Here is a 12,684-nt window from a genome sequence, read left to right on the forward strand (position 1 = left end):
TCCTAGAAGAGACAAACAGATATTTAGTCAACAGTCTTAAATAAGGTTACCTGGCTAAGATCCAATAAGTATTAGGACTAAGCCAAATTCAGTGATAAACAATTTGTAACTAGGTTTATAACATAAAAATGATGTAATGACAGACAGAGGCATTCCTATTGGGGGGTCAGCTGCCCCGGTTGCTGGAGCCAGGGGGGCGTTATTGGGGGATTGCCCACTTTGATCAAATTTTTCACTTTGATTCGGCTTTTTTGCTTGTATTTGAGTCGGGAGGGGGCGCTGTAATTATTTTTTTCCCGGGCACTACCAACCCTAGGAACGGTTCTGATGACAAATATCATCATAAAACTTCTGATGCTCAAATTCGTTGGAGAGGTTAAAATAATTTGTCTAGAAATTAGGTCTGGAGGGAGAAAATGAGGTCTAGAGGGGGCCCTTTTGCTGTTTTTAGAGATATATTTGCATACTATTCTAACCAGGAACACAAAAAGTGATAAGCCATTTTTTTCCACACAGAATAAACCTATTAGTTTGCGCAATGTCAACACGTCGATACTCACGCGACAGCATGTCGTATCAGCAAAATGTCGTATCAGTAATATGTCGATACGATGAACAATGTCGATACTCAAGGTTATGTGTAAGAGGGCTATTTTTGTCTTTTTTATTAGCTATTTTCGATGGAGCTCATACATTTTATGAAATACCAATGCAGTAGACGAATTTTCGGTACATGTTATAGTTGAATTTTATACTAAATTTAACTGCTAACGATTTTTTTTAATACAGATTGATATAGCAGCAGTAAAAACTAATTTGATTCTGGCACGAAAACTCTTTTTGTGTTTTCCCATCTTAATGAAAACAGACGATTTTAGTTTCTTATGAACTTTTTTCCAGGGGCCTCGACTTTATTTATGGAAAATTGACTGTTTTTCATTGATGTATCATTTCTTCATCAAAAGGAATAACCATCGGAGTTTTCCAGGTATATTTGTGGTCATCCAAGAATTTTGAATTTCAGGAATGGAACTTCCTGCTGAAGATCAACCACGAGGTCCATATCCAACAATTGTTACCCAATCAGACGGGGAAGTAACTCGTAAGGTCCCAGTAGTTCAAGCATATGCCTACGGAAAGTATGTGGGTAACTTTTCATTAAGATTCAATTCGATGGGTGATGTTTTGGGATTTGAAGGATTACCAATTCTTATTGATCAGTCAATTGAACCAGGTAAGTCTTTTGTAAAAATTATGAGATAGTGAGTTCATTCTGGTTCTCCTGAGATTAGCTTTACATGTTACTTATTTTTGTTCAGAGAAATACTTTTCACATTTCAGGAATGCTTTTCTCCCTCGGCCTAGGGTATATGATATTGTATATCTTTCTATTCTTTCAATTTATTTTTGAGTTGCTGAATAAATATATCCCTACTCAGCCTAAAGACAAGGTTGGAAAAACGATTTCGGCTCCATGGATACAAATAATTTACATGTGTTTCGTTATATTATTTCAAACAATAGCATTAAATTGCCTTAAGGTAAGTGCCACTTTCCCGCAAGCCAAGGATCTTTTTTTAGCTTCAGGTATCAAAAGACAGCCTTATTTCATTGATCTGAGTCGTATGCTCCAAATTTTTAAAAGGTCTTTTGTGAATCTCCTTGGGTCAGGCATGTACCTATGATTTTTTTGTTGTTGTTGGAGGAGGAAAACAAGAAACAAATTTTATTTGAGCATTTAAATAAGAAATGCCCAGAAATTAAAGACAATTTAAGTTTGGGGGTAAGGACAAGCCCTTAACCCCCTTCCCCCTGCTCGGGAACTTCCCTGCTTCAGCTATCAAGATTTGTTTTGTAACCACTTAATTATACGTACTTGCGCTCTCTCAAACTAGTCAGCTCCGAGGACGTATCTCAGGCTCGTTATCTTAGAATACTTTTTGGCTGTTCTAGATAAGCTCCATGATTCAGAGCCATTAAGTACCACTGAGGCTGCATTATTATTCAGTTACCCCAACTTGAGTTTCTGGAAAGGTCTAGGTCACTTCCATGCGGTACAAGTAATAGTTTCGGGAAATCCAACAGCTGAGACCAATTTTAGGTTGAAAATATGATTAATTGTCGGTAAAAGATGAGAAAACAAACCAAAAGAGGCTGGTGGGTTTGGTTCGGTCTTCGTAAGAGCATAAACAATTTCGGCATTCAACACATTCTAAGTAAGAAACTTTCCGCTATATAACAGTTCGTGGTAACAAAACTTAAGCAAGGAGCCACTCGTACTAATAGTAACCAAGACAGTAAAACAAGAAGTATTGGCAGCAAACCACTGTTTTTGATAGCAAAATACAAAGTTTTGATCGTAAAAATTGCATTTTATTTTGGTGTTTCCTAATATATACAAATAATTGTGATGCGGGAGCAACACTTTGGTTTTGTGCTGTTCCCCCTCCCCTAGTTCACCAATTTCAGCTTATTGCTAGATAGTGTGGTAAGCAAAACCTTCGCGGTTTTTCCTGAAAGTGTGGATCTCAGGCTGGATTCCTGAATGTTTGGATAAAATTGAATAGTTGTGGGCATCAAGTCATGGCTAATTGTACAAAAAGCCAAGACGGATAGTCCAATTGAGTTAGAAGAAAAGCCTGGCATTAATTTCCCCTTATTAGTATTGTATGAAAAGGAGTTTAGTTCATTTGCTAATAGATATGTCTGTCTATTAACCGTCCATGCATCATTGCTAGGGCAGTAGAACCAAGATAGATAGTCATAGAGCCAATATAGTGATAGAACCTATAGTTTTCCAAGTGTTTGATTAATTTGGCTCGGATAAACGGCGGAAGTATATCTCTTATTCGACCAATACACGGTTAGTTATCTTTTAGGCTGGATACATTTTTGGAAGCCCCGTATAACCCTTTTTCAAAAACCGTTTTTAAGTTTTTGATTACTGTGGGCTGAACTTCATTCCTTACTACCTTGCAGCCATCAGGGCAATCATAATATTATACATTCGAACAACCTTCTGCTTTTTCTTAGCTGGTCAAAAAAGAGAGCGAACCCCAGGGAATCTCTCAAGTATGTGAAGACTGAGTTTTTGTCAAAAATTACACTTTTTCAATACTAATTTGTTAATTACAAAAGGCACTAGATATTGCAACTTCCTTTCGAAAGAGCCCTTAAACAGTTCCGCTTGTTGTACTAGTTCCCCATTAGTAGTGACAAAAAAAAAGCAAAAAAGGACACATCATTTCTACCCATGCAAAAGTGATTTTCCTTGTTGTTCAGAATGAGGAGGTTTAACTAACCAGTGTGGGGTTTTCAACAAATGCAATTCCAATGGTGAAGTTTTTACTTCGATCCAGACCCTTTTTAAGGGTTTTTAGGGGTTATTCGAAATTCCCATAAATTTGTTTTCGTTACACACTTTTACCATTAAGATCAATAATCAAAATAATTATTACCATTCTTGAATCAGCTTGTAATAGCAATTTTTCCCACTTGAAAGTTTTTTTCAAAAATCGTTTTTTAAATCTTTGGTTCGTTCTTTACTAGGTTGCAACTATCGTTGAAGTAGCTTTGTAAAGTGTATCTTTTTGAAATTAAAACGTGGAAATAAAGACGTTTTATTTAATAACATGTGCCAGATTGTATGTCAACAGTGGAGAGGGAATTCAACGATAACTGTATCTTTTAATTTAATTATTGTTTCTTCAATGTTCTTCAGTTTGGACGGGGGGTCACTGGCGTGACTCTGTAAGCTTAGCCAGAGTCGACCCAGCTCTAAATGGGTACCTGGAGAAATCTGGGGAAGGTAAACAGGAAGGGTGTGCAAAAGCACAGGATGGCTGGCCCCCAGCCCCCCATTGCACTTCCTGGCTGAAGGGCCAAGAAACGGAGATCAGCACCGCCGGTACGGACTGTAAAGTCTAATGCCGTATCCTTTACCTTTTTTTTTTACCAACGTATTTGATGCCATTATATTGCAGGGCAATTAAATGTAAGTCCTGAAACCAAAATCAAGGAATAACAAGCTTTTTATTTCTTAAAAATAATGAAAAACGTGTGCATGGTAATACATAAAAAAAGAGAGGTTTGATACTAAGAAATGCCCGGACTATTTTAATTGAATAATTCCGCAATTCCTCTTTTTATGCCTTAGTGAAATTTTTAGTCTTTGATTTAGAAGGTCATCTTAGCATATTAGAATAATTAAATATGAGACTTCGGACCTTAAGTTGCAAAAGAATGGCTAAACTTGGATCTATTTTTATTAGCTTTTATTGTTCGTTTCTTTTATCATGAGCTAGAAAATCTTGGTTGTCTGGATTTCAAGACCATGATTAACAACAAAACAAGAACGAGTGAAAAATATACTTTATTAATTATGTAGCAAAGAACGCAGTTTATTACCCAATGCCATGACCATATTACCGTGATTTTGAAGGGAAAACGGAAATGAATCCAATGAATATATATATATATATATGTATATATATATATATATATATATATATATATATATATATATATATATATATATATATATATATGTGTGTGTATATATGTGTATATATTAATGTATCTAAATTTCAGTTTCTCGAATTATTGATCTGTCACTATGTTAAATAAATAAATAGGGATAGAATAACAACATTCTTGTTTGATTTTTATGTTCTAATCCTCTGGATTTAGCTGAAACCTGCTAGCTTTAGTTTTATATTCCAGACCAGACTATCATTGATGCCTTGAAACCTTACTATGATGCAGTACAGCAGGACTATTTCTACTATATTGGAAAAACGAATGTTTATCTCAATGGTAGTGGAAGGTTGGAAGAAACAAATATGGGCAACCTTATTACAGATGCCATGATTGACTGGGTAAGATTATAAAAATATCTTAGTTCAAGAAGTCTAGCCCACGACTGTACAGATCCTAAATGATCCATAAAAACATTTCCAGACACCTGTACCATTGTTTTCTTTTTCGCAAGTTCTGTATTTTGGTCTAATCGGTTTCTTTTTATATATTTATTTACACAGTCACTATATCTACTGTTTTTTCTAAATATAAAAAAATCATTCTGAGAAATATTTGCATCAAAAGCATCATTCAAAGCTCTTTGAAAAACATATTTTGAAGGCTAAGCCTCAAACGATTTAAAATCAAGTTTATTTTACCTATCTCTTAAAAGTTTTGCTTAGAACATATCTAGTCTATAAAAGTGCTTATTTTAGTTGGTGTATCCATAGGGGCCTGAGGGGACCTCGGGTCCCCTAAGATTTTTTCCGGCTCTTCCATTCCTTGTTTTTTTAACCCTTTTGTAGAATAAACTTGTCAATTTGGTCGATTATTGGCACCTTTGTCACATCCCCCCCCCTAAATTTTGCTCATTGGTACCCTTATCATATTGGGCCTCCACTAAGATTTTGTTCCAGATCCACCCATCGGATCAAACAGTATTACTCTTTAAATATTAATGTTGGCAGGGATATCTCAAGCCTCTTCTTATTAGGGGCTAACCCCTTCCAACATTCCAAGGATAAATTCAGAATAGGGAAAAAAGGTTTAACTTTTTTGTTTTACTCTCCCCCCTCAACATATAAAATCATCCCTCGTTTAATCAATCCTTCAATTTCAGGTTATATCAACAATATACTAAATATAATTTCCAAAAGAGCTAAGTAAGATCAAAAGAGAAATCTAGCCCATCCAAAGTTTCAAAATGAGGAAAAAGAGTACAACCAATCAGTTAAATTATTCGAAAGAAGCTTCATAGAAAATAAGAAGAATTAACTCGTATTTATTATCGCATGCCTGGTAACAGCAATTGAATTACCGATAGTATTTATTTCTGTGGCAGCAGGTGTCTTTTAATGGAAGTAAACATGCCAGGACTTACCAGTGAGCCCACTAGGCCCGGCCCAAGGGTGAACAATGCCAGGAGGTGTAATAAACTATCACTGATTGATTTTTTCTGAACAAAAACTGGACTGCTGTGATTTATCATCAAAGTGCAAGATGCACACCGCCGCCGAGCTGCCTGCTAACAGAACAGTGATTTTAAAATAACGCAAGAATTTCATGGCCACTTATAAGCTCTCAGATGTCTGCTAATAATGGCAGCTGAGAGTTTCGGTGTCACCACTCTCTTTCTTTACTTTTGGCTCATCAGTTGCGGCACTATGCCAGAATTGTCGGGGATTTCCCAAAAATCTCACGAAAACGGAGCAGCAAAAACACCTGGGCTAGAGACATCAAAGCTTTAAGTCTGGCTCTGGTAGTGAAATTTTTCTCCTTTGGAAGCAACAAATTTTCCCTTCTAACTAAACAAATGGCTCTCTGGAAGGGCTCAATGGGCTTAGGTGCTATAACCATAGCACTAGCTATTAAACACCATTTTTCTATAACGGATGCTCTAATACTTGTATTAAAATGTTGCTGATTAAAATTAAATCTAGGAGAAGTGTAGGAAAATACACATAACAGATAAAGACAGGACATTTTTATGAAATAAAAAATTATATTCAAAAGAAAAACATATCATAGCTGATATTGTTAGATTCGGAATTTAGCCACCTAAGGTTGACACGCTGGAGAACATTGCTCCTAGACTTCACTCTGTCTAAGCCATCGGTTTCTGCTCTCTGTAAAATTGTTAAAAATAAAAAAAATAAACCGTCAAACGGAAAATGACTTTTCAGACACTTTTCGTCTGAAAGGTTTTCTCCAATTGGGTTCTATCATGAACAGCTTTTTAATGAAACATTACTTTAAATCTAAAGTTGACTCGATTTGTAGATATTAGGGATGTCACGCAAATTAAACTCGATTTATTCATTGGGTTGTTAACGCATTAATTGATATTGCTATTACATCAATACTGATTGATGCTGTAAGACAGATGTTTTTTTGTGTTTTTTTTTTCTTGTCCAAACTGACAAAGGAACTCGTGTACACAATCTTTAAAATCTAATCAGTCCTTCAATTAAATTTGGTTGATTTATTCACTCGCACGCTTTTCAGTCATCGAAATTATCCACATTGATGCCAATTTTAGGCAAACTGTGGCGCAAAAAGAATAATTGATCCAAAACTCAGAATTACTTAAAATCTTTAGATTTAAAACTCTCTATAAATCTCACGATAAAGAGTACTTATTATGGTGCCATCCATAAAATTTCTGGATTAATTGATGAATCTAGGGTAGTTTCCAAATGCCCCAAATTTTGTAGGGATGAAATAAGATAAGATAATATTTATTATTATCATGATAGACGTTAATATTATCATAATAAACATAATATTATCATAATAAACATAATATTATCATAATATACTAATAAACAATAAAGACACAGTAAACAAACGTAAAATTAAGTACTGGTGCTTGGCTTTTACTAACACTAATCTAAAAAAAATTCCAACCAATAAGTTTTTCAAAGAAAAGTAAAGAGCTCCATTAAGTCAAGAATGAGTAGAAATGAAGTCAAACAATCTTCCAAGCGTTAAACTACCTCAAATCACTATAAATAATTAAATGAAATTCGAAATGAACAGAAATTACAATATATAGCTGAGTCAAGCTCAAAACGAGCAAAAATCAGCATGAGTAGGCTGATAACCCCCATGGTTTCTTAAAACCAGAACATAATTTCCGCTCTACTGAAAAAAAAGAAGATAAATGACCGTGGATTGTCAGTTTATTTGACATATATCTGATATTTATTCCTTAAAGTTTGGATAGTTTTTTATTTATGAAAGTAAGAGAAGGGAAAATATTTTAAACATATTTTGTTTTCAGTAAAGTGCAAAATATGTTCTGGTCTTGAGACTTAGAATTCCTGCCAATGGGGGATCGTGTTCACCCTAAAGATATTGTTATATTATTTTTAGACTACTGGTAAAAGACGGCTATCTCACAACTTCAATTGTATTCGTTTTGGAAAAAGAGGATGTCAGGGAGGGGGACTAGTTGCTTTCCATCATTTATTACCCTTAAAAATAAACTAGAACTATACATTTCAAATCAAATGAGCCTCTTATAAAGTTCACACGACCACTCCTCTCATTAAAGCCTTATATGCCCCTGAGGCATAACTTACAACCCTTGTCCCCGGACTTTGGGGGGATTCTGTCCACCTCAAAGGCTTTATTTTATGATCTTTGAACTATTTTCGAACAAATGACTATCTAAATTTTTTTATCGGATTCATTTGTGGAACATACAACGTAGGGGGGGGGGAATCAGGTTCTCTGATCACTTTGACTCTTAAAAAGGGAACTAGAACATGTGATTTCCAATTCAATGAGTCCCCTCCGTAGTTTATACGATCACACTTTCTATATAAACTTTAAATGCCCCAGGGCATAACTTACAACCCTATACGACCCTATTTCTTTTTTCCCTTTCTATAAAAACCTTATGTGCCCTCGGGGCGTAATTTGCAACCCTCGTCCTGAGGGCTGTTGCAGGATTGTCATCCTCAAAGACATAATTTCCAGACCTTTCAACAACGCTGAACAGAATGGCTGTCTCAAAGTCTTGATTGGCTGTGTTTTGGGAATTGATGGGCGTGGGGTGGGGGGGGGGGGGCTTGTTGTCCTCCAGTTACTTTTGGCTATTGAAAAAGGTCCTTTTCAAAACAACCGTTTTTTTAATGTTTAATAAAGTAGAATTGAGAGAAAGAGTCAAACTTTAGCGTAAAGAGCGGGGCGTTGAGAAGGGAACAGCCCCTTTCATACACGGAGTAATTTCTGTTCGTTTTAAGTTTAATGTCGCTCCTTATTTTCAGTTAAAAAAACTAGCCTTTTTTTTATTTAATAATTTCCAATAGAATGAGCTGTTTTGAAGTTTCTACGACAACAAATGGTCATCTCAAAACTTCTATCAGATACATTTCATGAAAATACGAGATGTGGGCGGGTTATCTACCATCCAATCGCTCTGAATCTTAAAGAGGGCACTAGAACTTCAGATTATCAATCCAATGATCCCCCTCGAAAGTTTATTCGATCACTTTTTCTATATAAACCTTAAATGTCCCCAGGACAAAACTTATAATCCTTGCCCTGAGGGCTTGGGGGGGGGGGGAGATTGTCATCGTCAAAGACATAATTTCGGGACTTTTCAACGACGTTGAACAAAATGGCTATCTTAAAATTTTGATTTGATGTGTTTGGGGAAATGGTGAACGTGAGAAGGGGGGTCAGTTGCCCTTCAATAACTTTCGACCATTAAAAGAGCACTAGCTCTTTTAATTTCGAATCGAATGAGCCCTATTTGAAAAAAATAACAAATAATACATTGTGCTCACATCGCTCTTTGCTTAGGTAGCTCTATTGCGCTGCCTATGAATGTCTGCATTGAGCTGCTGTAGACGACAGTAGTATAATGTAAACAAGCTCATGTGGGAGGGGGCGTTAAGATGAATGTCGTATACACTTGGCTTTTTTCAGCCAGATTTACTACTACTGCTGCAGTATCTATCCTCCTTCCACTTTCCCAACCCCCACGTCCCGCACAGGATGCTCAATCTCATTGTTGAACCAAGCACTATTTTAACAGCCCCGTGTATGGCGCTGTTCAATTACACGTAATTTTGGATGGATTTTTGACTCTGTAAGATTTAACTTGTTGTGTTAAAAATTGAATAGATGTTATTTATTGAAATATTATTTATGATTTTTTATTAAATTGGTTTGGTGGTGGGTTCACTGATTTTTATTAACAAATCGTATTGATGTCAGCGGGCTGCATAAAGACAAAACTAAAATCATAGGCAGCGCAATAGCGCTGCCTAAGTAATGATACAAAATAAGTCAAAGAATTTATCACAGATTGTGTAATGATGTATTGTGACATATCTCCCCCCTCCATTTAATTAGAGACCATATTTTGAATTTGAAAGTATTCAAAGAAAGCTAAAAAATATTAACTCACCCGTTGCGTATTGTTTGACAAAGAATATCAAGAAAGCCTTAACAATACTTGGCATCATTGCGACAGAAACCTTAAATTAATTAAAAATTACCAGGGATGCCCATTGGAGGGGAAAAATTTATCCTCTTTGTATCTTTGTTTAAAAAAGCGAAATCTATAAAAATTGCACAAAAGTTTTTCTTGTCTAAATGAGGATATAGGGGATATACATTTTCCGGAGGGGGAGGGGGTACACTGGATATCGTTTTTACGTCTAAAATTCCATTCATAAGCGAAGCTCGGTCTCCTATTGCTGCAAGATATAACTGATAACAATAAAAATAGAGAATGGGTTGGTACCGCTTATACGTACACACAAAATTTTTTAATTGTGAAAAAAATATACATATTTTGTTTAAAATTACATTATTCTATTCTCAGCAGACTTTTTGTTCAGCGTGCTGAGGCCTTTGCGTGAAATGCGACTAATAATACCTCAATATATCTATGTCAATTCTTTTTTCGTAGCTGGTTAAAAGAAATATTTAGAAAAGCGAAAATAGAAAGAAGTCAGCATGGTATTATGCGTAGGGGCAGTTCTAAATTTATGGGTTTGTATGTGAATCCAAAACGTAAGGAATAGAATGGTATCAGCGCTTATTAGGCATTCAAATTACAAACAAGAGAATTTGGAGCTATATTGGAGTTTCAATTAAAGACTGGAATAAAAATTAAAACTATTAAATTATTCCTGGGGCGGATTCCCCTCTACCGAATTCCATAACCAAACTGCAACTGATTTTACCTATCCAGCTATAGTACGAATATTATTATGAAAAGCACTAAGTCTTGGTTACTTTTAAATGATTTATTTTTCATTCAGGAAATTATATTAACTATATATCCACCTTCTTATTCTTCAAAATTTTCATTTCTGTTGTATTTGCTGATGTAGAAGGCGTGTTAATCTCAACTTTTGAAAGTTTTAAAACAAGAAAATCTAATCTTGCACTGATAGATTTTAGAAAGTAGAAGCACTTGAAATATCAGGGAAACGAATTTGACCTGTGCAAATGTGGCGAAACAGAAAGCATAGAACATTTTTGCAATTTTTTCATTAACTAGCCTCACCTTTTTTGACATGCATCTGCACCATTTCCAGAACATTGATATGGTAGGTGTTTGATAAATGGGTTAGTTATTTGAAAAATTTCGAGGAATCTTCTTCTTGATTTAATCTTGATTTAAAGGTGTCAAATGAAGATACCGTGGGTATGTACAACAGCGACTACGAATGGACAAAGGCGGCAATTGCAGTCAATAATGATGGCAGCATTCGTGCTTCGATTGATGATACTTCAAGAGATGGTATGAACTTGCTTATGTTTTTACGATCAATTATTTGACGGATACTTTTTAAGGTGACTTTTAGCTCTGGGGTTACAGCAGCAATGATACCCATCATATGGCAGAAGGCGTTTCTGCCATAGAGAGTATATATGTTGTGATCGACGTTGTCCACCACGTGTTGGTGACATTCAGAATTAATTCCTTGCACTTCAATTCCATAATGAATGGCAGCAATATTATCAAACATCAAAATTGACCTACCTAAAACAGTTTTCACAGTTTAACTTTTGAAAGGATCAATCGACCAAACTAGGAATTCTTCCTTGAGACATGAAGGTTAAATGGCACTCTTACAAGTTTTTGTGAAATATTCCACCAAATGATGTCTGAGTAATTGAGAGCGTCTGATTTACTCTCGACCTCCCCTATGTAAAACCGGGTTTCTTGTGCAGTAGAAGCTGACCGCTTTAGAGTGTGAATAACACCGATTTCTTGTGATGCTTTTGACAGCCTCACAAAACATTTTTATCATACCGTTTGTGTAACTATAAAGTTACGGTTATCCCTCGTACATCTTAATCATTCTAGTAGAGAAACAGTATTTATTGACAATAAAATGTATCCTTACTTTTGATGGTTCATAGTAAAACGTACCCATCATGTCCTTTCATTATTTAGCTATGCTCCGATTTCAGCTTGGCAAAACCTACCTGGGATCTTGAATGTACCTGAAAAGTTAACTAGAAGCCAAAATTGATCAGTAAGCGTACCGCTTACACAACTTTTTCAAAGCCGAATGATGGCAAAAGGGGACAGCTTATTCTTGTGCATCCCCGCATATATTGATTAATTTCTTACCAAGAGTGTTGAAGAACATTGCAGATGTGAAATTTTGAGATGTGTGCAAAACCATTGATTTGATTGCGGCTTTTTCCTAGCCTTTTGGCATAGGAAGTGTAAATTTTCTCTGCGTGGATTTGACTTCGTGTAAAATGCAACGTATATTAATGCGCGGTTTATCTCGTGTTTGTGCATATGAGGGAGGGGGAAAACGACTCAGGGATGGTCGAAACTCAGAGCTTAGTCCATATTCGCGATCTATATACCAGATTTTCCTATCATCGACTTTTTAAAAGTACAAGTTAATTCTTTTTAAGTCGTTGTTTTAGAAGAAAAGACGAAAAAACGTCTATTTCGTCAGGAATGATTTTGGCCGATTTTTCATATGTTGTAGAAAATGTTTAACAGGTTCGAATGATATCAAAACTGTTGTAATTTGTTTGAGCTTGCTTATGTAACCCTTAAAATTAATTTAGATTGACTATAATGGCAATAAATACAAAAACGCGTCAATAGCATATAATTTGCTGATTTTTATAAGAGAACCGACCAAAATCAATTAAAACAAGAGCATG

General features: G+C 35.5%; 1 protein-coding gene across 4 annotated transcripts in view; it reads left to right on the forward strand.

Annotated features, from left to right (window-relative positions):
* LOC136028136 (snake venom 5'-nucleotidase-like) overlaps window positions 1-12,684 on the forward strand; it is a 53,425-nt gene that overhangs the window by 26,877 nt on the left and 13,864 nt on the right. For all 4 annotated transcript variants that reach the window (XM_065705790.1, XM_065705789.1, XM_065705792.1 and 1 more), the window contains 3 exons: window positions 1,025-1,234; window positions 4,723-4,877; window positions 11,170-11,287. In XM_065705790.1, coding sequence (XP_065561862.1) covers window positions 1,025-1,234; window positions 4,723-4,877; window positions 11,170-11,287 — 483 coding nt within the window. The remainder of the gene's footprint in view (window positions 1-1,024; window positions 1,235-4,722; window positions 4,878-11,169; window positions 11,288-12,684) is intronic.

The sequence above is a fragment of the Artemia franciscana genome, chromosome 6, assembly GCF_032884065.1.
Source record: "Artemia franciscana chromosome 6, ASM3288406v1, whole genome shotgun sequence".
Lineage (NCBI taxonomy): Eukaryota > Metazoa > Arthropoda > Branchiopoda > Anostraca > Artemiidae > Artemia > Artemia franciscana.